Genomic DNA, 26,895 nt, shown 5'->3' with positions numbered 1-26,895 from the left:
TAGGAAAGGTGAACTTGATATATAAGGGACCAGACATTTTCATTCCTTTTTATTATTGTTATTTTCGTAAGGTATGTGAATAAAGACTGATGTTTTTCTCCGGATAAAACTTAGGAAAATTAAAACCTAGTATTCATGATCAAGACAAACGTCTATATTTTTTTACCCTTTTATTGTATCAATCATTATGGAGAATTAATGGTTATGGAGGTCCATATCTAGTGCACTTCAACAGGCCAATAAAACTGGTTGATATTTATAGACAGATGGTAGTGGGGCTAGTTTTCAACTTTCCGTGCTAGATGATACTGATTGATAACAGTCTGGGTTTTTTTTTTTTTGATAACAACAGAATTCAGTGAAGAAAAAGGATTTCTCTTCAGTGGAATAAAGAATCAAGATCATCATATATATCCCGATCTAGTTTTGGATAATATTGAATAATACACAAAACATTTTGTTGCACCCAAATAAAGGAAGATTACAGGAGCTGATTTCTGATGGAAAGGCACGTAACCCAAATCATATTTTTAGGAAAACTATTTCTTTTATTTCTAAGATTTTTTTAAAAAAACTAAATATTTCATTTCTAATAGATGATGTTCCTCATTTGCATGTAGTGCAGTTTTGATTCTTGAAAGTGTTAATTAAAGATACTATAGGAAATCCAGAAAAATAAATAAGTCAGAATAGCTGTTAAATAGAAAACCATCCTCATAAATTAAGATTCAATTTGTCATTAACTAATTGTTTGATCATGGTGGATTATAATTTATATGGGATCCATGTATGGAAAAGATAGTGGCAAAGAGGTGACAGATTATCGGAGAAAAGAATTTTCATGTTGATAGAGAATTTTTTTTTCTATTAGTGAGACATCGAATTGTGTGTAATAATTTTTTTATTATTTATTTTTAATGGGTGGCGGGCTTATTATATCTGATGTTTATAGTAGAACTTTTTTTCCCTACAATATGATAAAAAAACCCTAAATTATTATGCATAGAGAATAAGTAAAAAAGTCAAAAGTGTGTCCGTGCGCACAATGACAGAAAATAATAATAGAATTTAATCCTTTATTTATAAAAGAATTTAACTGGGTTTATGTGACAAGTAATTAGATTTATTCTCCAACATTGATAAACCCTCACAAGACTAATACATGTTCAACAATTGTCATTACTCCGAGATCTTGTGCTAGTGCCAAGAGTTGGAGCATATCTCGTGCATGGCATAAGTAAAAGGACTCCGTTGTTTTCAAGTAGCCCACTATTTTATGTGTTGACCTCTTATATTTGTTAAAGTTCTTGGATGTCTATCAATATCATGAACATGACAAACAACTAAATAAAAATTCAAAGTAGTTTTATATTTTTTTTATTGATGTGTCGTTCTCACGTTTCAAACAAATTCGTGTGGTTTGTCAGCTAAAAGAACAAAGAAAAAAATAGGAAATCCCTCTTTATGTTTAATCATAAAAATAAAATAAAAAACAAAAATAATATTTACATATTAAAATTGTTTAATTATTTTTACATTTTACTTATTTAGAAAAATAAAAATAAAGAAAATGTGTTAAAATGTGTATTTTTTTTCTTCATTTTATTATCTAAAAAATAAAAATACTATAAATTTATAAGATCACCTGATAAAGCTTTTATTTATCTACTTATATTTTTCTGCTTTATCTGTTTTTTTTGTAATATATTTTTCTGCTTTTTCTTCTCTTGAGCTTTAACAAATAACACTTGGGTTGCGTTTGACTACAGTCTCTTAACATCTGTTGCATTCTACAGAACATAGTTAAGAAGAAAAAATGGTGGTGCCAGAGCAACAAGGCGAGATAGGATCACCATTACATTTCGAGCAACAACTCAACAAGAACCATCCATTCTCATCGCTTGGAAGACAATCCTCAATATACTCTCTGACCCTTGATGAGTTCCAGCACACTCTATGTGAGAGTGGCAAGAATTTTGGATCCATGAACATGGACGAGTTTCTCAGCAGCATATGGAGCGCAGAAGAGAACCAAGCCATAAATTCCAACAACAATAACAATAATAACTATAACAACAACAACATCAATAACTTGTCTCTAAGCGAAACTTCCACAGAGAAAGGAATAAGGAAACAACCAAGCCTTTCTCGACAGGGATCACTAACTATTCCTGCACCTCTGTGTAGGAAAACAGTGGATGAAGTCTGGTCTGAGATACACAAAGGACAACAATCTCAGCAGCAACAACAGCAACAGCAGAATCAGAACAGCAACAACAATGGTGCCAATGGTGCCAATGCAAATGACAATGGTCAGAGTCAGAATACCGAATCTGCCCCTCGCCAACCAACTTTTGGAGAGATGACTTTGGAGGATTTCTTGATTAAAGCTGGGGTAGTTAGGGAACCATGTGCAATGACTGTCCAAGCTTCTCATAATTATGCAATGTACCCAAATAACAACTCTACAATGGGACCCTCTTTTGTTGGAGGTAATAGGCCTGTGATGGGGATTGCTGGCGGTGCAGGAGGGAATGTTGTTGTGCCGCCTTACGCGGTGGCTCAAGGAGGAGGTGGTGGTGGTGTAATTGGGGAGTCTTCTATGTATGCTGGGAATGTGAAAAGGGATAGTGGATATGCGCCACAACCGCAGCCGCCGCCGGGGGTTGGTTTTGGAGGGAGGGTTGTTAATGGAGGAGGTGGTTATGCGGCCGTTGCGCCGACTATAGGAATGGCGGCGCCGGTGAGCCCGGCTTCATCAGATGGGATAGGTACTAGTGAAAACTCTGCTGGTCAATTTGGGATGGAGATGGGTGTGTTTAGAGGAAGAAAGAGGATGTTAGATGGTCCTGTGGAAAAGGTGGTGGAGAGAAGGCAGAGGAGGATGATCAAGAACAGAGAATCAGCAGCCAGATCCAGAGCCAGAAAACAGGTACCTCTTTGATTTCAAGGTTGTAATATATAACTAAATGCTTTAAATTTATACATCTCATGAAATGTCCTTGTTGCTTACCTGGTTCTTAGAGATTTTATAGTATGCATTGCAGCTTGTATATATAGTTAGGATATTATACTCTTGTGTGATTGCACTAGCCACTAGCATAGTTTTCCTTTCTATCTCATCCCTAAACAAGACACTAGGATTAACTTTTCTTTTTTCCATAAATTAGAAGTAGAGGTAATTGATTCAAATGATAAAGAGTCCTCTTGATCTCTACGAGCCTTGGGAATGGAAAAAAAAAATTTATTGGAAGGACCATCCCATGTACGGGTAAGACAAAGCTCGAACCCAATTATCTTATCAAGATTGTGATTCTTATTAGAATGCAGATTGATTTAGTTTTTTTAAGTAGCTTGGTGTGTAAAGATGTCAGTAAGTGTCATCGAGTGCATTTTGTGGTTTTCACTTGGAGAGTTCCAACATGCATAGATGATGATTTGGTCTGGTGGGAGCATGAGACGGAAAAGTGGTTTGCAAAACTTGTACAATACTATTTAGGCAAGTTGGGATCACTTTTGAGAGCTTTTACGTTATTTTGTCCTTTGAGAAAGGAATAAAATTACACGAGAGGGATGACACATTTTAAACTTCAAATAAACAAAAATGTTGCATTAACAGATTTTTCATAATAGCTATATCAATCATTAGATATAGGAAAAAAAGCTGAAGATAGAGGAGTTCTAAAGATGAAACATTGTGAGGAATTTGTATTTAAACTTTTTGTGCTTCTAACATTTCCCTTTAATAAATGATTAGATTTTGTAATCTTGTAGTATAAATATTTGACAAAATATTGTTAATGAGTAATGACCTTTCTTGTGTAACATAACCTTTTCTATTTTTGACTTGGCAGGCATACACAGTTGAATTAGAAGCAGAACTGAACCAATTAAAAGAAGAGAATGCCCAGCTTAAACAGGCTCTGGTACTGCCAAATAATTTGTAAAATGTTGAAAGTTTTTCTTTTTCTTTATTGTCCTATATTTTATTTACTCAGTTTCTGACGTGCATCATACTTCTATTCTCCAGGCTGAGCAGGAGAGGAGAAGAAAGCAACAGGTAACTAATGCTAAATTATTTACAATTTACAAACCTTTATATTTGTAGTTTCGGATTTAAGGTAGAAAAACTTGAATGTATGATTGTCTTTTCAATTTTCATAAACCCCGTGACTAGGGGTGTAAATGGGTTGGAATGGACTAGATTTTGGCTCAAATAGGTCATGTTTATATAAAATACTTTAGCCATGACCTAATCTGTTAGCCTTGTATAAATCTAAATTATAAATAGTCTAATTTATATTTAAATAAATAAAAGCATTGACCAAGGCCTGCTTAAGCCTATTAGACATTTAATAATTAAAATAATATTATTTTATTATTTAAAATCATTAAAATAATAATTTTATTTATTATATTTAAAAATAATAATGATATAGACTAGTCTATAAGCTTATAGGTCCGATATGTAAAAGAAAACATATGACATGTTTTCTAAATAAGTTTTTTTTAGGTCTGAGACTACTCTATTTGACTATATGTAATAGGCTGATATGTAATAGGCCGAGTTTGACCTGACGTAGTCAAGCCGTAGGTTCCTGTTAAGTCGGTTGACTCATTTACACCTTTACGACAGCTGTGACGGAAAGGTGCAGGTTCGAAATTAAGAAATAATCTCTTTTGCAAAAATATAAGAACAAAGTTACATGTAAAGATTGTACTCACCCCTATCTTTATTAATTAGGGTTTAACCAGAAGTGATTTTTATTTAATATTTATACCGCAGGGTATGCACAAGCTGCACGCAAATAGCTGATATACTGTGCAACTTAACGTGGTTAATTTATTTCTCATAAGCATATGCTATAGAAAAACTTATGTCTTCAATTTAACTAACCAGCTATGGTTGTGTGAAAATTTATCATGGCACTGAGTTAAATTGGAAGCAAAAAATTATCATCTTTTATCTTTTCATTGTCTTTTGTTTCCACCCTTTCTTCAAACCAAATAATGTAAAAGCACATTTAAATTCTGATCTTCCGTTTTCATGTGCTGCAGTATTTAGAGGAAATGAACGGGAGAGTTCAAACCAATGCTCAGAAGACCAGAAAGAAATTGAGATCATTGAGAAGGAACCTAAGTTGCCCTTTATGAATAAACTATCCACATGTGCAACCACTAACGTTCTTGAATTTTAGTATGCGGAGGAGTTGGCTATGGTGCATCTTCTTGTGTATTTGCATAAAGAAAACTCTATGATGCAAAGCAAGAAAAAATGAGAAAACTCATACTAATGACGAAACCAGCCAAACAGAGACACCGGGAAACAAGTGGAGTGTTGTGAACTTTAGAACAAAATTCTGCTATAGTAAGTTTGTGATCAATTAAGGATTAGATGACTCTTTTTCAAATGATAAGTAGTTAGTCAAATGTATAAAATATAGCTGTCTGTGTTATTAATGACATTCTTAATGTTGTAATTACCTTGAGTGTAGTGTTTAATCTTGGTTTGCGCTAACCATGCCCTTGTTGAGTTTCTAATATGATCAATCATCAGCGGGCACGAGTGTCTGTTATACATATTAGTGATGGAAGAATATATTCAAAAAGAAAGTAAAAGAGGAAGATGATTTTCTTATTTTCGAGATAAATATATCTGAATTGTTTTATGATTATTAAGAGAGAAATAATGCTAAATTAATTATGTGGGAAGGGTGATAATTTTCAATACAACCCGATGTCTACACAAACATTTTCAAATTCATGTTGTGTTTTGTGTTGCCAAAAATTTACATATAAAATTTCGTGTTATGTTACGTGTCAACTCGTGAATTTAAAATTGACTTATTTTAATCATTTTATAGGTTATTTATGTCATGTCATAAATAAGTTATTTATATTTTTTTTTGTCATGTCAACTCGTATAATAAACAATACACTTTGAAGTTAACATGTTATTCGTGTCATGTTGTGTAATGTCAATAATAAGTGACACTTTATGATTGTGGGTTATTCATATTGTGTGAATAATTTGTGTCGAAAGTTTTAAACTGATTTTATATTTTCATTGTATTTATATTAAGTGTATTTGTATTCGTATCAAATTCGTGTCATGTTAATTCGAATTGTCACCCACCCTAGATGTAATCTATCATGTATATAATACTTCTGTTTAGTTTTGAAATTTAATTTTAATACATTTAAAATTTCATTTGACTATCATAATTAATACTTAGGAAGTTAAGTCTTTAATAATGTGGAAGTACAGAATACCAATATAAAAAAAAACTCTTTTCTAATAAAATTTTAAAAATATTTAACGTAATTTTTAAACTTTTTAATGTGTGTTTTTTTTTTTACTCTTGTTTGATTTTTGTTGAATTCAATAGAGATTGATACATTGAAATCACATTTTTGAAGTTCTAAAACTAAAACTAAAAACACACAATCCTACCCTAATGGAAACATTTTCCTTGAAAATGAACTTTGGATTTTATGGTCATGAAATATTCAAAACATAAATATTTGATTCATACAAGTTTCTGCTAAATTTACCGCAAAATGTGAAACATGCCAAATATTTTGTGGAAAGTATGCCATTCACATGGTAATTATGATACATACAAATATGTAGTTATGTACACAAGTCCGCCTTCTAGACTAGAGAAAATTTAGAGAGAACGAAGCATAATCTGGGAAAAAACCTACAAGGGCATGGCCAATGTGTTCCACAGAATGCCCAGGTTGCAGTAAAGTAAATTTTTATTAATCTCTTCAACTTCTCTTGCATGACCCTTAAAAATATTATCAAAATTCAATTTATGAAGCTTAAGTTTTAATATAGAATCTCCCGGTTGAAAATTATAAGAGCCCGAAACAAACTGTAAATAAAGACAAGGCCATAAAACTCAGATTGAATAAGCTGCTTTTGGTTTCTTTTTTAGGCTATTCCAAAACTGAAATAAGTATAGTTCAATATTGCTTTAGTAGTCATGTTTGCTTGTTTGTGACGTTAGATTTGAGTTTCTTAGATCACTATGTTAGATCACTCACCCCTTTTGCTATTTTGTTAGAGGGAGTTAACGGGAAAGTTGAAACCAATGCTCACAAGGCCAAAAAGAAATTGAGATTACTGAGAAGGAATCTCCCTTTATGAATAAACCATCCACATGTGCAACCAGTGATTTCAGGATACAGTGAAACACAATAGTCTTTTGTAACTGTATGCTCAATCTGGGTACACTCAATGTATCTCCACTAGTTTAACCTTTATATATATACTTGTCAAATTCTTACTATAGATTACAAGAAAAACATAAACTAATGGCATTTCCATTTTATCCATCATTATAATTTTCTTGATCTAATCAATTATCACTTTGATCTTTCATCTACTCTGTGAATTTATGAAAAATTAATGTACAACTGTATATTTTTACACAAAATTATGCAGCAATTTAATTGCAGAGACAAATGTAACCTTCTGAAGTCACGGGAAAGTGGCCCAATATTTTCTTTTACATAATTATGATTCTCCTTATTAGTCTCATTTTTACCTTCATCTTTTTGCTTTCCTACTGGCAAACAACAAAACAATAGAAAGACAAACATTTTGAAAATGGCAACACCAACTTTCCGGAACAACAAAAGGGAGAGGGAGAGTGCCGAATATTGCAGAGTTACACCCAACCAATCTCAATTCTTACCAAAATGCTTCAGATATTATGAAAATAATGAAATTGTAAATATCACTTAGCCCCCAAAAATATATTATTTTATTTCTTCCCTCCTTTTGCCTTAATCTGTGATGAGGTACCTGATTCGGTCAGGAATTTTGGATTGGTCACACACGGTTAAATTTGGGCTGGACTTATAGTGGCTGAGAAGACTCTTCTAGTGGTGCTGCAATGATGTTTCTTCACAATTCTTAGGAAATAGGTATGGTTAGAATACCTGAAAAACACTCCGACGTTCATGTCAGTTATTGGTATAAGTTTAAGTGTTAAGGAATGAGTTATGTATCTTTCATAGGAGCATGTTTAAATGTTAAGGAATGAGTTATGTATGTTTCATGTGAAAAGATATTGTAACAACCAATTAGTGTTACTATCAATCAATTTCACCATTAGATCGATTATGTTGATCTAACGATTATATTTATTTCCATCTTTGTATGGTTATGATTCCCCATATTTAATACTTTATATTTATTTTCACCTTTGTATAGTTATGATTTTTTATATTTAATGTTTTCACATTAAATATGAGTAATCATAACCATACAAAAGTGGAAATAAATATAACCGTTGGATCAACAGAATTGATCTAACGATGAAATTGATTGGTAATAACACTAATTGGTTGTTATAATATCCTATCTCATGTTTCATAGGAGCATTTATATTTATAGTGTATGAAGAGATCGTGTCACCGCCTCTAAGTGAGTAGGTGTCAGAATCTTTGTGGCTTTGTCCTTCTCTTGGCTCCCTATGTGGTGGCCGGGATGCTGGTACTATGACCAGGATGTCTATTATGGGTTACCGTTGTAGATTGAGCTAGAATAACCTTTCACGTAGTGTTGTCATGGCTACTGAGGTGCTGATTTTGTCCTTTATACGAGATGGCACTGCCGTGAAATGATTCTAAATCTTCATGTTTCTACAGTATATTTGATGATATGTTTGACACGAGTGAAAGATGAATTGGTCAATAATCATACGATATCGAAGCATTTGCAGTACTTAATCATTTTTTTTTAATCCTTTTGTTTTCACTCCTTGAGCAGCATGCTTTGAGGGTTCACACTTAACGCTTTCGCATCAAACAATGCATAGCATTATATTATGTCCACATTGAAAAGAACTACAAGAATCCAACCTTTGATGAATGTACTAAATGAACTAATGGCTGAATAGCTTTTGAGTTGAGCATAAACTAAAATCAAGGGTCAATATAGTTGTATCCGGCCTTTGATTTCTTCTGTTCTTGGGGATTTGGAAAAATTCAAATTAAACAACTTCAAGCCTATAAAAAAAATAAAAAATAATCTTTATATTGGCCTAAATTCCCACAAGTAACCGCAGTTTTCCACTCTTACTAACATACATACTAAATTCCCAAAAAAAAACAAAAAAAACGAGAGAAGGGGGGGGGGGGGGGGGGGGGGGGGGGGGGGGGGGATTAATCCCAAGGCTTTCGATTTGGTAATAAGGGAGTTTAAACACTTTAAGCTGCCAGCAAGGGGTAACCATAGGATATCTACGGATCTTTGATCCTTGCCTCTGTATTAGAAAAAGTGGAAGGGTGGTATGCATGTGCAAACAAGCGAGCCTGTGAAGGAGAAAAGTATCCTTTCCAGGCCTACTACATCTATCACTATCCAAAGCATAGTTCACCAAACATGATTCATACAAAAAGTGTTGGAAATATAATAGTAAAAGACAAATTAATGGAGACTGAATAACACTTTCTTATTGAAAAACAACACTCAAAGTTACAAAGACTTTTCTGCACTTTCTTTTCTCAACAGTGCTGTGGCTCTCTTCTTTTTTTTCACTTGATTTTTTTCACATATTGAATACATATAACACCAATCTATTTATAACTTCAATTCAGCCAACGTAATGCTTCTCCAACCGCTTCACCGATTGACCGATTTAACACATGGATAACACCACACATTACTTAGTCTTAATACATAACACCTGACATCATGACTATTAACTAACCGATTACAACATGCACGGCTATTACATTTACTTAATACAAGGACAGCAATAAAACAACTTGACGCCTATTAATTTTACAAACGGTGCAAAGATGAGTTTGGTATTTCTAACACTCCCCTTCAAACTCCATCTTTCATGCCAATCATCTCTTTGAATTTTTGGAATACATTCACCTTCAATGGTTTTGTAAAAATATCTGCTACCTGTTCTTCAGTTTTGCAGTAGATTAACTCCACAACTCTATTTTTGATTTGCTCCCGAATAAAATGATACTTCATGTCAATATGTTTGCTTCGGCTATGGGAGACTGGATTCTTTGCAAGTGATATAGCCGACTTATTGTCCACAAATATAGTGATTGGACCTTCTTGTTCCTGATGCAACTCATTCAAAATATTCTTCAACCAAATTGCTTGACACGTACATGCTGCTGCGGCCATATATTCTGCTTCACATGATGAAAGAGCTACCGTCTGTTGCTTCTTTGATGACCACGAAAATATTGCCGAGCCAATATGAAACGCATAACCAGAAGTACTTTTGCGATCAATCGTATCTCCACCATAATCACTATCTGAATAGCCAATCAACTTTAATTCTTCAGAATGCGTGTAAAATAGGCCATGATCTACAGTTCCTTTAATGTATCTCAAAATTCTCTTTGCCGCACTGAAACGATCCTGCCTTGGCTGCTCCATATATCTGCTAATTAAGCCAACTGCAAACATAATGTCAGGTCGAGTAAAAGTCAAATACCTTAAACTCCCGACCAAGCTTTTGTATAGTGTAGGATTTATTGACTTTCTATCTGAATCAACTTTCATCTTCATTCCTGTTTCTATTGGCGTGGAGACCGACTTGCAATCTTTCATTTTGAACTTACTCAACATTTCCTCTGCATATTTCTTTTGTGAAATAAAAATTCCTTCTCCCATTTGCTTCACCTCTACTCCAAGAAAATAAGATATCTCTCCAATATCTGTCATTTCAAATTCTTTAGTCATTGCTTTCTTAAAATCATAAATCATACCTGGATTATTACCAGTGAATATCATATCATCCACATATAGGCACACAATCATCACATCTCCATCTTTATTTTTCTTTGTATACAACGCATGCTCGTATGGACTCTTCACAAATCCACTCTTCTGAAAATACTCATCTATTCTTGTATTCCAGGCTCTCGGAGCTTGCTTCAACCCATATAGTGCCTTCTTCAATCTATAGACTTTATCTTCTTCTCCTTTTTTAATGTATCCTGGCGGTTGCTCAACATAAACTTCTTCTTCCAGGTAACCGTTGAGGAATGCTGATTTCACATCCATCTGGTATATTTTCCACTTTTGTTGTGCTGCAACTGCTGTGAATAACCTGATAGTATCTATCCGTGCTACTGGTGCAAAAACCTCTTCATAGTCAATACCATATTTCTGCTTATAACCTTTGGCCACCAATCTTGCCTTATATTTCTCTACCTTTCCTTCTTGGTTGGTCTTTGTCTTGTACACCCACTTCACTCCAATTGACTTGTGATCTTTTGGCAAAGTTGTAAGCTCCCACGTGTCATTTCTTTTGATTGCAGCAATTTCATCATTCATTGCTTTCTTCCATTTTTCATCTTTTTCAGCTTCTTCATACATCACTGGATCACATTCTGTCATTAAACAAAATAATGAATAATCAAATGGTATTTGTACCTCATTATAAATTTCATTTAGACTTCTCATCTTTACTGGTGCTCCCCCTGAATTACTGCTACCACTCCCTGATGTTGATGGTGTAGTTACTGGGGTTGTTGGAACAGGACTTGGTGGAGGAGTTTGATCATCTCCTTCTTGAACTGTCTGCTCTTCTGAGTCATCATCATCTTTAAAAAATAAACCTTCAACTTTCTTTTCTTCTTTACTCCATCTCCAGTAATCTGCTTCATCAAATTCTACATCTCTTGAAATTATCACCTTTCTGGTTAGAGGATTGTAGAGTCTGTAAGCTTTGCTCCTATGCTCATAGCCAATGAAAATACATTTTTCCCCTTTGTCATCTAGCTTTTTTCTCCTTTGATTTGGAATATGAGCATATGCTATACAACCAAAGATTTTTAAATGACTTACCTCTGGTTTATAGTCGCTCCATGCTTCGTTTGGAGTCTTAAACTTCACACTCTTGGTTGGACATCGATTCAGCAAATAGGCAGCACACTGAACAGCTTCAGCCCACAACGTTCTTGGTAAGTGCTTTTCTTTGAGCATACTCCTTGCCATATCAAGAATTGTGCGATTCTTTCTTTCTGCAATTCCATTTTGCTGCGGAGTGTAGGCCGTTGTCAACTGATGAATTATCCCATATTGCCTGCAAAATTCTTCAAATATCTTGGAAGTATATTCACCCCCTCTATCTGTTCTGAGTGTCTTCAAATACTGACCACTTTGCTTTTCTGCCATTGCTTTGAACTCTTTGAATTTTTCAAAAGCTTCTGATTTTTCTTTAAGAATATACACCCAAGCTTTTCTACTGAAATCATCAATAAAAGTAATGTAATATCTGTTTCCACCAAGTGATGGAATATCAATTGGGCCAGCAATATCTGAGTGAACCAACTGCAATAGTCTTCTAGCTCTCCATGATTTGCCAACTTCAAAACTTTGTCTGTGTTGCTTTCCTCTCATACAGCTTTCACACAGCTGATCTGGATGATCTATCTGTGGCAATCCGCTCACCATTTTTGCTTTGGATAACAGCTTCAGGCCAGTGAAACCAAGATGACCAAATCTGTGATGCCACAACCACGAACTATCTTCTGTGATGGATTTCATGCACCTTATTGCTTCTGTCTGGATATTCAGCTTGAAAAGACGATTTCTTGACATATCAACTTTTGCAATCAGCTCTCCTTTTTGATTTCGTATGACAAGAGTGTTGTTTTTCAAGTGTATATCATATCCCTTTTCTAAAAACTGGCCAATACTGAGGAGATTGCTTTTCAGAGATGGAATATAATAAACATCTGAGATATATGTCTTACCTCCATTCTTTGTGAAAATCATAATCTTACCCATGCCTTTGACTGGAGTCTTTGATGAATCTCCAAATGTAACCTCTCCTTGAACTTCCTCATTCAGCTCCGTGAACAACTCCTTTCTTCCACACATATGATTGCTTGCTCCAGTATCAAGATACCACACGTTTCTGCTACTATCTTCTTCACCTCCGTAGGTGAATAAAATAGTTGATTCATTAACTCTTTCTTCATTTGATGTAAACTGACTCCTCTCTTCAACTGGAGGCGTGTCTTTACATTCATAGCTGAGGTGACCAAATTTATTGCAATTATAACATTGTATCTGAGATTTGTCACCTCTTTGTTGAAATCTACCTCCTCCTCGAATCATAAATCCTCGGCTTCTGCCACGACCTCTACCTCGTTCACGATTATAATTTCCTTGTCCACGTCCATATGCTTCAGTATCATTTGCAAATCCTCTACCTATTTGACCACGTCCACCGCGTCCGCCATGACCACCACGAGTGTTGAATCCACCTCGGGTGTTGAAGCCTCCTCTGTATCCACCACGATTTCCTCTACCACGTACAAAGCTGTTACTGGCTTGGTTTTCATCAAGAGACATCTTGGTCTGCATAGCTTGCTCTATATTACTAGAGCCTTCATTCAACTTCATTCTTTGCTCATGAGCTTGAAGTGAACCCACAAGCTCATCAATTGACATCTCCGTCAAATCTTTGGCTTCTTCAATAGCTGTGACAACATAATCAAATCTTATTGTTAGAGATCGAAGAACTTTCTCCATGAGTCTAACATCATCCAAGACTTCTCCATTTCTTTTCATCTCCTTAGCCACCTTTTGCACTCGAGAGACATAATCTGTAACTTGCTCTTCACTTTGCATTTTCATGTTTTCAAACTCGGCTCTAAGTGATTGGAGCCGCACCTTTTTAGCTTTGTCAGCACCTTGACAGGATTTCTGTAACGTCTCCCATGCCTCCTTTGATGATTTTGCATCTGATATTTTCTCAAAGGTTGATTCATCAACACCTTGAAAAATTAAGAATAGAGCCTTCTTGTCCTTCTTTCGTGAATCTTTCAGCGTCTTCTTTTGTGCTTCTGATAAAGCTGCTTCAGCGGCAGCATCAGCGGGCTCCGTGTATCCATCTTCTACAAGGTCCCATATATCTTGAGAACCTAGTAGAGTCTTCATCTGGATGCTCCAATTTCCATAATTTGTTTTTGACAACTTTGGAATTTGTGGCTGCATCATATCCGTCATTGTTGGATCGAAAGTGGCTCTGATACCACTTGTTGGAAATATAATAGTAATAGACAAATTAATGGAGACTGAATAACACTTTCTTATTGAAAAACAACACTCAAAGTTACAAAGACTTTTCTGCACTTTCTTTTCTCAACAGTGTTGTGGCTCTCTTCTTTTTTTTCACTTGATTTTTTTCACATATTGAATACATATAACACCAATCTATTTATAACTTCAATTCAGCCAACGTAATGCTTCTCCAACCGCTTCACCGATTGACCGATTCCACTTACTCACCCATTTAACACATGGATAACACCACACATTACTTAGTCTTAATACATAACACCTGACATCATGACTATTAACTAACCGATTACAACATGCACGGCTATTACATTTACTTAATACAAGGACAGCAATAAAACAACTTGACACCTATTAATTTTACAAACGGTGCAAAGATGAGTTTGGTATTTCTAACAGTAGGTTCAAATGATGAAGCAAACCCATTCTTCATTTAATAAATAATAAATAAAATAAAATAAGAACTGTTATGTCATTTTTAACACAAGTGTCTGACATAAACATGGCTCATCATCTTAAGTGTCTGTACAGAATAAACATTGCAAAACATGCACACACAAAAAGGTGAAAAGCAACAAAATGATGCAAACTTTTTGAGATTCTATAAAAAAAGACCAGGAACGCAACTCCCAAATCTCAAAAAGAGAGGAGGCAAAAAACTTAAATATACATGATATGAACAGCCATAAAGTAAATATCCATCGCACAGCTTGATTGAGTAAAATTGTATATTTCTTCTGCAACATTTATGATATGATAAACTTCTTTAATATGATGAGGTTAATCATCATTCATCAATGTCCCTCCAGGTATCAAGATTGGTCAAATTATCCCAGCTTCGTGAATATGGAAGCATCAAATCATTTAGTACGATTAATGGAAGCTTTAAATGCATTGCAAATTACTTAAACCTGAAACTGCCATATCAGGAAAAAAACAAAGAAAGAATATGGAGTATGATTTAGATTATCTCAAAGGGATACAGAAAGAACACATATGTTCAGGAAAGAAAGAAAGAATATGGAGTACGATTCAGATTATCCCAAAGGGATACAAAAAACACACACATATGCTCAAGCATGTAAAAGTTACCATATCTCGAATAATGGGATCAGGATAGCAATGTGGTAAAAGGAAAAAGAAAAACCATGAATTCATAGTGCACCCTGCTCCCTGCTCCAGAAAACAATAAATAAATCATAAAAAGAAAGGAGATGTGATAGTAGTATATCCAGGTTTAAGATCTTAGGGTAGAACTGAAGATATGGAAATCAAAATTCTCTCTTTTACACAAAGAATCTGTCACTTTACAATTGGTGCACTCTTATGCTTCAAACTTTAGAAAAATGAACAACAAGTAAAGAAGAAACTCATTGGGTATAGAAGTACCTTCTTGCTGAATGATATTAAACAAAGATTTTGACAGACATGGATGAGTATGGAAGAACTCACTACTCATATTCAAACTCAAACTTTACATGCATATATTTTCTTCCAAGATGAAGAATGATTTCAGTAAATTTGGCCAAAATTTGGCACTCTTCATGTGTTTTGACCTCTGAAACAAAACCATAAATGACCAATTTTTTCAAATTGGGACATCTTTCCAAATGTCCAGCTACCCATGCTGAGAAAAGATCACTGATTGAAGTCCATCCAAGTTCTAACACCACCACATTCGCCAAAGTAGACAAACCCTGCAAGCCATAATTAAGTACACCATCTCGTAAATCATAACTTAAGGACAGGTGCATCAACTGAGGAAAACAAACGGAAATGGTCTCTAAGTCCACAACTTCATCCTCATCATCAAACACAACACCCCACAACCGAAGCCTATGTAACTTTGATGCTTTTGAGATCATATGATAAAATTTTGGCCACATAATTGTGAAGTTGCTGACATCTACGATCTCAAGGTTCTCCGTATTCTCGCCAATATCAAGATGGATGACACTCACGTCATCAACCTTCAACACTTTCAATGTTCCCTTGCCAATTAATTCAAAATCCTCAAAGGTACAGTCTTTAAGATGTAAATTCTCAAGCAAATCTGCCTCTAATACAAATTTGTCTAAACCAAATGACTCAACAGAGAAATTTTTCAAAGTAGAGCTGCTAAGCTCCATGGAAGCCTGCGAATCTGAGACAGCAATTTCTGGACTGAAGAGAGACAAGGTTTCAAGCCTTGGACAAGCAGAAAGTAGAAGGCTCAGATCCAGTGCCGAGATGCTAACAAAACTCAATGAAAGTGACTTCAAGCAAGGAAACTTCTGATAAAAGGGATCCACACCCACGATAGAACTGCGAGCCAATTCCAACACTTCCAGCTTCTGCCTACCGCATTTTTCGATGATGTTGAAATTCGGGGTTGTCCTTACATTATAATGTAACTGGCGCAAGAAATCCCTGGTATACATAAGCCAAGCAATGACAGGAGCAGCAGAAAACTCGTGGACATCATCCATGAAAATTTTTAAACACTGCAGCGCTTTGGTTTGGAAAATTGTTTGAGTGATCAGTATTTCTAACCTATTATTGGTTAATTCATGATAAATGGGCCAATCACAAGAATTGAATGAAAGAGTGTGGAGGTGGCTACGCCAAGCTTCCCTCCATTTCTTGCATGTTGCTGAAGCAATCACAACATCCCGGGCAGACCCAAGATGGGATAGTATATTACCAATCACTTCAACAGGAAGGTTCTCCATAGTTTAAGAGAGAAAAACACCATAAATCACAAATACTTAACGGTCCATTGTATCAATTTCCTGAATTAGACTTAACCTGGATACCAACTGAAGAAAAAAAAAATTAAATTAAAAAAAAAAAAAAAAAAAACTTTAGCAGTGAAATTACAACCCAAGTGGACTAAATAGGGTAACACACACTGATAGTGATGAATCAGTATCTGGGCACACAAAATAGACTAGCAATATTGTTGAATCGAAAAACTGTAGAAATTGACAGTTCTCAAACACAAGCATCTGATGAGAATAGATTAGACAAGAAATAGAGATGATTTGATTAATGAAAGTGGCTTACCAGGAGAATGAAGCTATCATCTACTTGCAATTGAAATTTGGAAACCGATCATCCAAATAGCCAAAGCTCGAACGAAAGGAAGAAAGAGAATTTTGGCAGGGTCAGCTTCGTGATTTCGTCTTGATTCGACGAATATCTTAAAGAAGAAAAAGCCAATCAATAATATCATCTTTTTTTTTATCTCTCTCTCTCTCTCTCTCCGAGGGAATTTTGGTTGTGCTGGAGGTAAAATGCTGTACATGATTGGACTTGATTATTTAAAAAAAAAATTAAATAATTTTTTATTATAAACCATTTTAATCACATTTGTTATAATTTTTTAATTTTATAAATTTTATTATTTTTTTAGTGTGTTATTATAAAAACATAAAATTCACAAAATGAGATGATGGTAATATGTCAAATATTAAAAATAAAAAAATAGTTCCTGGTATAATAAAATTGAAATTTTCTGCACAATGGTTAGGTTTAGAATTTTTGACTATGTGAGTCCCTGAAAGTCCACCTCATAAGTTAAAATTGTAATCAGGCCAAACATAACATGACAAATTCACAAAAGTTCCAACATTACGGACCATGCTTATGATACTACTTTGTCTCAGTTGAAGCTTGTTACTGTTTTGTGAATATTAGAGAATCAGTAAAGTGACAACCTCATTTGTATTTAATCAGAGTACAGTACAGTAGTGGTTTCATCTACCTACTTAAACTTATCAGACTAAAAAAATCATCATCTTATTCATATTCAAGAAATCTTACGAAAATCACTTGTAGCGTGTTTTTTTTAGGTAATTTTATTTATTTGAATCATTTCACAAAATTACTTTTGCCATTGTAGCAGGTCATCATTGCTCTGAGAGCCCCCCTGGCAATATTTTTAAGAGTTAAGGGGGCATTTGGTACGCGTCATTTTCCAAGATTTTCAGAAAACTAAATTTTTTTAAATTTAAAATTTAAAATTTTCGAATATTATCATAAACTGAATGTAAAAATTAAATTTTTGAAAATCGAGATTTTCGGACAAAAAAAAAAATTCTCCTCTACCAAACACCCCCTAAGAGTAATGCACATCTTTCTTGCCAACAGTTCTAATCACTGTTGTCAAACTCGGTCCGACCCGGCCGGGTTGACTCGGAACCCGGTGAACCGGTCATCAGACCGGTTCGGGTTAAGCATTGGATCGGTCATGCATCGACCCGGTCAAACCCGGTCAAAACTCGGACAAACCCGGTGACCCGTCGACCCGGTGACCCGGTCGGGTCATGCATTTAAAAAAAAAAAAAAAACTAAAATTGTTTCATCTTATAAAAAAAATGTAAAACTCATTTTAACAACTTTTTATAATTTTATTTACTAGTATACTCTTCTACAATGACCTCTTAGTTTCCAATACTAAAGCAATTTGTGGAATAATAAATTAGAGAATGTAACATATGTCATTTTAATGTAGTTGAATTTAAAAAATATGAGTTCAATGTCATTGAGAGGTATGCTTATGGGGATTCTGAGTTGCCATTTAAATTGACATAGTAATAGCATGCACTTTTATTTATTTATGCTTCATTTTTTTAACTTATTTAGTGAACCTTGTTTAATTTATTTTAGATATGGAAGATATAATTGAATTTATATATTCATATTTATATATATTTTTATATATCTATATATATCCGGGTCAACCGATCCGACCAGTGACCCACCGGTCCGACCAGTGACCCAATGACCCAGTACCCCGACCGGGTCGATGTCCGGGTCGAGTTTAACGACACTGATTTCTAATTGCCCAGCATGGATATTGTTCCTGCACATTACTTACTCAAGTAGTATAAGAAGTAGTATAAGAAATGCCATAACATAACACAATTCAATCTCGTTACTTGTTACTACCCTCTCAACAGATGCTAGAGGGTGTTGGAATTAATTTTTTAAATTATTATTTTTATTAATAAAAAGTTTGATTTGAAAATGTGAGTCTATTTCGTGTCAAACGGATGTATTAATGTTTCGTCGATGAATATGTACCTTTTGAATCGTGACCTTATGTTTTCTAAATATATATAAAGAGTCAGGATTTTTAAGATAGTTTTTCTATTGGTTTTGTACATGCATTTGTATTCTTCCACTCTAATACAATTGATCAGATAAAGGTTGAGTTCGATGAGACTATTCAAAATATAAAGTGCTGCCACAAGAATAGAAACAATTCATTCTATCCTAAGAGACATTTGTCCACAAATTTTGAACACTATAGAAAGGACAAAATTGTCTTATGAACATAGTATTTAACACTAGGCTCTAATTTTTTTCTTATTACATTTATATATTTCTATAAAGTATGCTTTAACTTTGTATTATTGCATATTTCAATTTTTTGTATGTATTTCATGAAACTTGTATTGTCGAAACAATTTCTTTAACAGATATTATCCTCTCTCTCTGGATGATTTTTAATATCATTTTGGTTAATAGAGGGAAGGTACTGCACCATCCCAACATGATAAAGACAACCAATGTCATTCAACCTTTCATGAGAAGCAATGCTACCATAATCATTAAGAGAAAGTACGATCAAAGTTGGCCAAAAAAAAAAAAAAATTGAAAGAAAAATAGTGCTGAATATGCTGATTGTTATAATAAAGTAAGGGGAAATTATTTCAATGATTTTCTTAATCTACAAACTATACAATTCCCATAATACAAATTTTTTTACATAAAATAAGAATCGTCAGATCAAATGATAAGAGTACAAATTGTTGTCCTAAGCCGTATTAGCATCAGCTTCAGAGAACTCATATCAGTCATTAGTTTGCCCAAGCTTTTATTTTCCTCCGTACTCGCAGGCAAAATTATGGAAATCCATTTATGGTACTTGTATAGTTGTATGTTCATCGAAGAAATCATGAAACAACGACTTCATAAGTGTGGATCAACACCAAGTTGAATAGAAATTCTAACCATTTCCTTACTTAGCAGCTCCAGTACTTGTTGCTGTCATGAAAGATTCACCACAGCCACACTGGCCTTTAGAGTTTGGATTGACAAAAATGAACTCAGATCTGGCAGGAGAAGGGGAAAAAAAAAATTAGTATTTAAAACACAAGCACTGAAAAGTAGAATACAACACCGACTACAAAGCAGCCGTTATTGTCTCACGCATAAAGAAAAAAGCAGTTGAAGCAAGTAGCAGGATCAAGCACAACATATAACTAACACAAATACTCGTGCCACATTTCATCTAACTTCCTTTCTTTTTGTTACAAAGGAGGTCCAAGGCTAAAATAGAGGTAAAGCAGCCTCAGAAGGATTCAATCTGGGATCAAGTAGAGTCACTAAAGGGAATTGGTGCCAATTAAGCTAAGGCTCTTGGGAAAATCTTCTTTTAGTGAAGTAGAATTTTACCCATGTAAAGTTGGGATTGCAAAATCACTTACCATTCCCAAAACCAAGCACGGCATATGGATTATAATATTCATGCAACATTTCATCAAAAGCTTCCGGTTCAGTAATGCAAATTCTCGTCCAAAACCCAGGATTTGGAAAATCTCACAGACTATCCCAAAAGTACAAATTCATGCATGTTAAAAGTGAGGGAGCCAGGGAGGGAGCAAAGTTGCAGACTCAAGCCAGTCAATGCCCAAATATCATGTTTCTATATAGAAGCGTTAAGTTTTCCCATTGAACAAAAGATCAAGTTCATAAGAACTAAAAAACGAGATTAATAAAAAGACAAAAGAATAAGTTATTAACAGTGAGGAAGTGGAAGGGCAGAAGAGGTGGCAAAAATTAACTGTGGCAACATCAAGGGGAAGAATATTAATTGTGAAATTACAATAAAGTGTGTTTAGCATTCTAAGTTCACCTCAACATGAAAATATGAATATTTTTCAATTTCAGACAACACAAGTAAATACAATTAGCGGAGAAACTAAACAGAAGTATGCTTTCCTCCATCCAAAAGCAACATAGAGGATAGTTATATACCTTAATAAGATTCACGAGGGAAGAAAATCAATTACTTATGTGTTTGAATTAGCTTATTTTGAGTTCAAAACAGTTACATCAAAACCTTACTGAAAAAAAAATATATATATTATTTACTAAGAAGATCAAATCCAAACATGATACCCCCTACAAAAATAAAAAAAATAAACACAATAAAATCTTTTGAGATTTGTGTTCCCCAATAAATGTGATTGAATATAATGTTTATAGAGATTTCCTCACCACAACAACCCACCCCCCACAATCCCACACACAACGGAAAATTCAAGAGAAACATAAAGAAGAATAAGTAAAACAGTTACCTGAGTTTGTCATCTACGAAATCCATCTTCGTTCCAATGACATGCATAAGTGCCTTTGGATCAATCAATATCTTAACGCCCTTATCCTCAACCAACTCATCGAATTTCCCTTTTTCATCTGTCAAAGCAACACGAGATCTAAATTGACAAACTTCAAAGCACAATTCATTTCATCATCTCAGATTTGTATCAGTTTCCTTGAAATTTTACTTTCATACTTCAATCTCCCAAAAACTCGTTACTCAAAAAAATTCAAAGAGGGCGCAAATAACATACCTGCATAATTTAGGGTGTAAGATAAGCCGTTACAACCGCGTGCCTTGACGCCGAGCTTCAAGAACGGCCTCTGCCGCTGCTGCAGCAAGCATCGTATTCGGGAGGCAGCGGCGTCGGTTAACGCCACAGCTTGGCGCCGCGCCGCCGTCCCTATCTTCTCCGCTGCCACCGTCATCGCCTTGGAAGCCATCGATAGTTAGTTAATTACGAAATTGCCTGAAACCGAACCGCCCCTGCTCCTTTATAACCATTAGGATAATTACGTCATTTCAACAAGTAAGGACGGTATCTCCGTCATTTCGTTTCCCTCATCAGGCGCGTGGCCACCACACCTTCAACTTATTCGTAAGAAACCCTTACGCTTACGTGGCTTAATCAGAACTGTCGCTGAAAGCAAATATATGGTTTTAAAAAATAAATAAAGATTTAAAAACGATAACTGCGTAACAGAATTTCCCTCCATTTTTTGGGTCTGCAAGTGTAACATCCTCTCTCTCTCACACTCTCTGTGTGCTTGTGTTTGCATATGCATCCATGGCTCCAAAGCAATGGAGGAATATACTACTGGTGATTTTGATAGCTCTGCTACCTCTTGGGATCTCCATTCGACGCATTCCCACTTCATCATGCGTTATTCATGCGCCAGGCGTGCCGTTTGAGCACCAAGACGGAGATTACATCCCTCTCTTCGCCAATAAAATTGCACCTGTCAATGATTCCTGGTGAATAATTTCCTTCTTCTGAATCTCATCTTCATTTTTCTTGTTCACTAAATGTTTATGTCTTAGATACGCATTGGCGTGGCTATATCTCTTCTTGTCTCTTCCTTTCTATGAATGTCACTTTCTGCTTTGAAGCTGAGAAAATAGGAGAGAAAGCAGAGACAGAACTTTTCAGTACGGATGCATAGTTAATTTGCTTTCCTTGTAGCTTTTTCAATCACAGTTACCAAAAAACCGATCATTAAGTTTGCTTCGGAAGTTTTGAAAATCACTTTAACAGATCCACGGCTATGCAAATCAAACCATTTGTTACTTACTGAGTTAGCTTAATTAATTGATGTGCATTTTGATTGGTAAAGCTTGAATGGAGTGTATACATATATGCGTGTGCGCCCGTGCGTGTGCTTAATTAATTAGCTTGATTCCACGCAGTTTCCAATTCTTTTCTTTGAATATGTACTTTGCAGTGAGGCATACTCATATTATGAACTGCCTTTCTGCCCTCCACGAGGTAAGAGATCACTCTCAAAGCATTTGCTTTGTGACGCATGGATATGGCTTAAGAGATTATATATTTATCCTGCATATGCTTTTATAACTGCCATGTGCCTTAACTTATCATGTTGATCTGTGGCGGTCTGCAAATCGCAGATCCTATAAGCAAGAGGAAGATGTCATTCCAAGAGCTTATATTAGGGGGATGTTTTACTGACACTCAGTATGAGCTGAAGTTCAAGGTTAAAGCCGAAGGTAAAATCCTTTGTGAGAAATATCTAACGAAAGATGAAGTTGAAGTTTTCAGATATGCTGTCAGAAAAAAATTTGAATACCAAATGTACTATTCCAACATTCTCGTCAAGGGCCCTTTGGGAAGAGTAGTTGAAGAAAATGGCCACACTCGGTATTATCTTTTCAAGCACATCAACTTTTATCCCCTGTACTCTGGAAAAGAAGTGAAAGCCATAGATATTTCAAGTAAAGACGATGTTGATTCCGCTGTGGATATAACAGAAGATGCTGGAATTTGGGTCAGCTTCACTTACTCAGTCTTCTGGGATGAATTTGAAGAGAATCAGGATATTCAGGGTCAGCAATATTACGTCTACCGGGAAGAATGCAAGTTAGATAGGTTTCGGAGGCGTAAACAAGATCATGGATTCAGGGATGATGTTGACATAGCATTGTATCTCTGCATTATCATTGCTATTTGGTTTGGTTTGCTTCTTGTGGTAACTTGGGCATTACTTAGGAACTCTTTCAAACGGTACCACAAACTTTATTTATTTTATTAGGAACGCCTAATTATATGCCACAGCTTTGTTTCACCAAAAGCGCAAATCTTCCTGCAGGAGAACTCTTCAAATTTCTAACGACACAAATTCTAATTTACACCGAGGAATTCATGGTGATGGATGCAGATGTCCTCCAAATTCGTCCTTACTTGGCGCCTTTCTGGGCAATGGAACTCAGCTATTGATTATGTAAGCAACAGCCAAGATATTTCCGAATTCCATGTCTATTGAATATCTTCCTAGGCCAGTTGGCATCAACCCAAACCCAAATACCCCTCTAATAGCCATCTGGTTTCCCTGTCTGTAAGTGGTGCATTGTTCTCCTTCGCCATTGCATATCGTTAAATTTGCATTATTTCCACGGATTGTCCTCAATTATAACTCGAGCCCTTGAACTTTCTGATCGTTTCTCTTAAGTCTTGCCATTGTAGGCCATTATTTATTTATTTTTACTTTTTTGTGTGAGTCTGTGAAATCTTTAAGGTATAGGAGTTGCCATAAAGGCATGTAACTTGTTCTGATTCTGATTTCTCACTTTGCAAGCGCCATATATGTTAAGCATTCAAAGTCCTCAAACCATGTAGGATTCTAACGATTCTGATTAGATCAGATGATTTATCTTACTTCCGTTGGTCTGTTGTATGATCTGGATCGGTTGCCACAAATCTATGTGGACTTTACTCTCTCCAATAAAGTGATCTTATCTCATTGTACCGAAAATGACAGATAAATTTCGGGAGAAATTATGTGCTTAATCATGTCACTTCTTTGTGCTGTATCGTATATAATATTTTATATTTCCTTTCAAAAGCTAATGTGTTTGACGTATTCTGGATTCCTATCTGAAAATTGTATTTAGCCATTATATAGAAGACATGCTTGGTCTTTACACACTTCCTAGTTAAGCCGAGAATAGTGGAGCTGGAAAATTTGGTGAGGTGAGAGGGGCGGGAAAAGTAAAATCTATACTAATTTAGGGAGAGCAACACGATAATGGGTTAACACACAACCAGATTTAAAGAATTCTCTTCGTATATGAATAATAATAAAGATGAAAAAAAGCTCGAAGACTGGGTTTGAGAGAGCAACTTATGCTACACTACTTTTTTTAGGTCAGAGTCGAGTCTAAAACAAACGTTTCATAAACTTGAGGGGGCGATTCCCTCCTAGCCCCTCACTATCTCCACCAAAGAGTCAAGAAGTAAACAGATGCTAGTCATTTAAACTTGGATTAGGTGAACATTTTGTTGGGGTTTTCCTCATTCAATGCATGACGGTTGAGCATGCGAAGCATTTATTGTTTTATGACTCAATGTTTGAATAATCACCCCAATAAATGCATTAACCCCATTTATGAAGAAGATTCTAGGAGAAGGTGAAGAGTCATTCCCCATTGTATAAAATGGGATAGGAATCATTTCTGTAAAGTTAGACACTTAAGAATAACTACCTGATAGTGAGTGTATTCCTCTAAACAGGAGTTTGACAGAGTGAGCTTTTTAGAGAAAAGCTTCATATATTACCATTAGTCCATTATAAAGTTTGAGTGTGTACCTCTAGTGCTTATTAGGAAAGTACTATTGTAATCTCATTATTGTTATAGTGGAAGATTTTGTTGGACTAGATTCCATGGTTTTTTACTCTTCTACTTTAGAGGATATTTTTCACATTAAAAAGTGTTGTTGTGTTTCTTTCTTTCTCTTCATCTTCCTGTTTTTTGTGTTTTTTTTTTTTTTCTACATATAGGGCCGACCTACTGACTATAAATCGACCTCCAAGTACCAAGCTATAAATTGACTTAGACGATTTGCCAAAACATTTTTCTAAGTTTTAGCTGTCTTTAATTCTGTGCTACAATAGAAAAATAAAGAAATTATTTGAGTACAGAATCTCTTATTCTAGATCTTTCGCAGGTTGATGCTTGCCCTTGTGTCATTGTTTATTGTGGTATAGTAGAATCACTTGAAGTTTGCTTATTTGCAGGATATGCTCCTTTCTCTTTTTGTCGTATCAAGGTGCCCTGTATCCCTGCAATGCTAAGGCGGTTTCTACTTATATTCTTGCAGCATATGGTTTAACATCAGCTGCTGCAGGATATGTGGCCACAGCATTTCACGGTGATTTTTCTCCGATTGGATGGGTAGTTATTGTTTCAAAATTTGCATTATTATTTCTCATCATTCTCCGCTGTTAAGTTTGTCATTTGGCTGCAATTTTTCACGCAGAAAGCATGTATTTTCCAGACTGGGGCACTTTACTCTCTTCCATCAACCTTAACGTTTCTTCTCCTGTACACATTGGAAGGCAACACTTCCGGATTTCCTGATTTGTTATATCCAGGTGCAAGAAACTTCCTTCTCCAAAGTGTACTCTTCGCTATAACTCAACTGGGTACGGGTGGCATAATAGGGCATTTTGTAACACCTAGAGTCGATCAACCACCCTGCGCAATCACTCGATCTCAGAGGCATATTTCTGGACAGCCTTGGTACTCAAGGACAACAGCTCAGATGTTCTTCGGGGGCCTTCTACCATTCACTGCAATCTTTTGGATGATGGATGACATATACGCAAGCTTGTGGAACATAAAAGTCTGTGGTGCATTTAGCACGATGATATCCGCTTTCGTTGTGGTCGTTTCACTCACTGTCCTTTTTGCGATGGCTTTTACTCGCTATCAGCTGTCTAAGCAAGATCATGATTGGAGGTGGAGGTATCTCTTTTGAACACTACCTTCTCCAATTTCTGTAATTCTAAATCCATCTGCCATAAACTGAAATGAATACACTCTCTTTGTCTGTTCTTGCAGATCCTTGTTACGTGGAGGGTCACCGGCCATCTTCATGTTTGTGTATGGAATATATTTCCATGCCAGAATCAGTGGCGACGATTTCATGAACATGGTATTCGTTATGGGCTACAATGCCTGTATATTCTATGCTTTCTTCCTGGTACTGGGAACCATAGGTTACTTTGCCTCGTCAGTTGTGTTCCAACATATGTACCGGGACCAGCAGAAGAACGACTGATTGATTCATCGTTTTCCACTAGTGTAATTCAAAAACAATCTCAATTTTTTTCTGTTTGAAACTTTGACGACTCGCTTACAACTAATAAACAGAACCTTACCACGTTTTTGAGCAAGTATCTCTTCAGGTTAATCTACATTT

General features: G+C 35.4%; 5 protein-coding genes across 6 annotated transcripts; 3 read left to right on the top strand and 2 right to left on the bottom strand.

The window, feature by feature from the left end:
* The first annotated feature begins 1,816 nt into the window (after positions 1–1,816).
* Positions 1,817–5,154, top strand: LOC133305713 (protein ABSCISIC ACID-INSENSITIVE 5). The gene is made up of 4 exons (XM_061505954.1): positions 1,817–2,932; positions 3,855–3,926; positions 4,031–4,060; positions 5,059–5,154. The coding sequence occupies exons 1-4, from the start codon at positions 1,817–1,819 to the stop codon at positions 5,152–5,154; spliced, it is 1,314 nt and encodes a 437-aa protein (XP_061361938.1).
* Positions 5,155–15,353: 10,199 nt separating this feature from the next.
* Positions 15,354–17,254, bottom strand: LOC133305706 (F-box/LRR-repeat protein At1g67190-like). Its single transcript, XM_061505947.1, has 2 exons — positions 17,132–17,254; positions 15,354–16,884 (listed from the first exon to the last, which is right to left on the bottom strand). Exon 2 carries the CDS (start codon positions 16,795–16,797, stop codon positions 15,538–15,540), a length of 1,260 nt encoding a protein of 419 aa, XP_061361931.1. The 5' UTR covers positions 16,798–16,884; positions 17,132–17,254; the 3' UTR covers positions 15,354–15,537.
* Positions 17,255–19,746: 2,492 nt separating this feature from the next.
* Positions 19,747–21,922, bottom strand: LOC133305707 (iron-sulfur assembly protein IscA-like 1, mitochondrial). Of its 2 annotated transcripts, none has more exons than XM_061505948.1 (3): positions 21,708–21,922; positions 21,436–21,573; positions 19,747–20,187 (listed from the first exon to the last, which is right to left on the bottom strand). In XM_061505948.1, the coding sequence occupies exons 1-3, from the start codon at positions 21,899–21,901 to the stop codon at positions 20,094–20,096; spliced, it is 426 nt and encodes a 141-aa protein (XP_061361932.1). In that variant the 5' UTR covers positions 21,902–21,922; the 3' UTR covers positions 19,747–20,093. The 2 variants fall into 2 exon arrangements, with proteins under 2 accessions (XP_061361932.1, XP_061361933.1); XM_061505949.1 differs by having other exon boundaries at positions 21,436–21,553; positions 21,712–21,922.
* Positions 21,923–23,053: 1,131 nt separating this feature from the next.
* On the top strand, positions 23,054–23,918 carry LOC133305699 (transmembrane 9 superfamily member 5-like). The gene is made up of 2 exons (XM_061505938.1): positions 23,054–23,697; positions 23,852–23,918. The coding sequence occupies exons 1-2, from the start codon at positions 23,054–23,056 to the stop codon at positions 23,916–23,918; spliced, it is 711 nt and encodes a 236-aa protein (XP_061361922.1).
* A 27-nt stretch (positions 23,919–23,945) lies between these two features.
* On the top strand, positions 23,946–26,754 carry LOC133305698 (transmembrane 9 superfamily member 5-like). The gene is made up of 4 exons (XM_061505937.1): positions 23,946–24,028; positions 25,709–25,865; positions 25,951–26,438; positions 26,535–26,754. The coding sequence occupies exons 1-4, from the start codon at positions 23,946–23,948 to the stop codon at positions 26,752–26,754; spliced, it is 948 nt and encodes a 315-aa protein (XP_061361921.1).
* Positions 26,755–26,895: the final 141 nt, after the last annotated feature.

This window comes from Gastrolobium bilobum, unplaced genomic scaffold (genome assembly GCF_033153095.1).
Source record: "Gastrolobium bilobum isolate Gb01-03AN ecotype WA unplaced genomic scaffold, APGP_CSIRO_Gbil_v1 utg1421, whole genome shotgun sequence".
NCBI classification, from domain to species: Eukaryota; Viridiplantae; Streptophyta; class Magnoliopsida; order Fabales; family Fabaceae; genus Gastrolobium; species Gastrolobium bilobum.
This window is presented reverse-complemented; position numbering and strand designations above follow the sequence as displayed.

Bases quoted from the DNA above. Each gene is read 5' to 3' on its own strand.
- LOC133305699 (XM_061505938.1), top strand. From the start codon at position 23,054: ATGTTGATCTGTGGCGGTCTGCAAATCGCAGATCCTATAAGCAAGAGG. The intron at 23,698-23,851 runs GTACCACAAACT...TGATGGATGCAG, and splicing joins CTTAGGAACTCTTTCAAACG to ATGTCCTCCAAATTCGTCCT.
- LOC133305713 (XM_061505954.1), top strand. From the start codon at position 1,817: ATGGTGGTGCCAGAGCAACAAGGCGAGATAGGATCACCATTACATTTC. The intron at 2,933-3,854 runs GTACCTCTTTGA...TTGACTTGGCAG, and splicing joins GATCCAGAGCCAGAAAACAG to GCATACACAGTTGAATTAGA. The intron at 4,061-5,058 runs GTAACTAATGCT...CATGTGCTGCAG, and splicing joins AGAGGAGAAGAAAGCAACAG to TATTTAGAGGAAATGAACGG.
- LOC133305707 (XM_061505948.1), bottom strand. From the start codon at position 21,901: ATGGCTTCCAAGGCGATGACGGTGGCAGCGGAGAAGATAGGGACGGCG. The intron at 21,574-21,707 runs GTTATTTGCGCC...TTGTCAATTTAG, and splicing joins ACCCTAAATTATGCAGGTAT to ATCTCGTGTTGCTTTGACAG. The intron at 20,188-21,435 runs GTAACTGTTTTA...TTCTCCTGCCAG, and splicing joins TTCGTAGATGACAAACTCAG to ATCTGAGTTCATTTTTGTCA.
- LOC133305698 (XM_061505937.1), top strand. From the start codon at position 23,946: ATGTCTATTGAATATCTTCCTAGGCCAGTTGGCATCAACCCAAACCCA. The intron at 25,866-25,950 runs GTAGTTATTGTT...TTTTTCACGCAG, and splicing joins ATTTTTCTCCGATTGGATGG to AAAGCATGTATTTTCCAGAC. The intron at 26,439-26,534 runs GTATCTCTTTTG...CTGTTCTTGCAG, and splicing joins GATCATGATTGGAGGTGGAG to ATCCTTGTTACGTGGAGGGT.
- LOC133305706 (XM_061505947.1), bottom strand. From the start codon at position 16,797: ATGGAGAACCTTCCTGTTGAAGTGATTGGTAATATACTATCCCATCTT.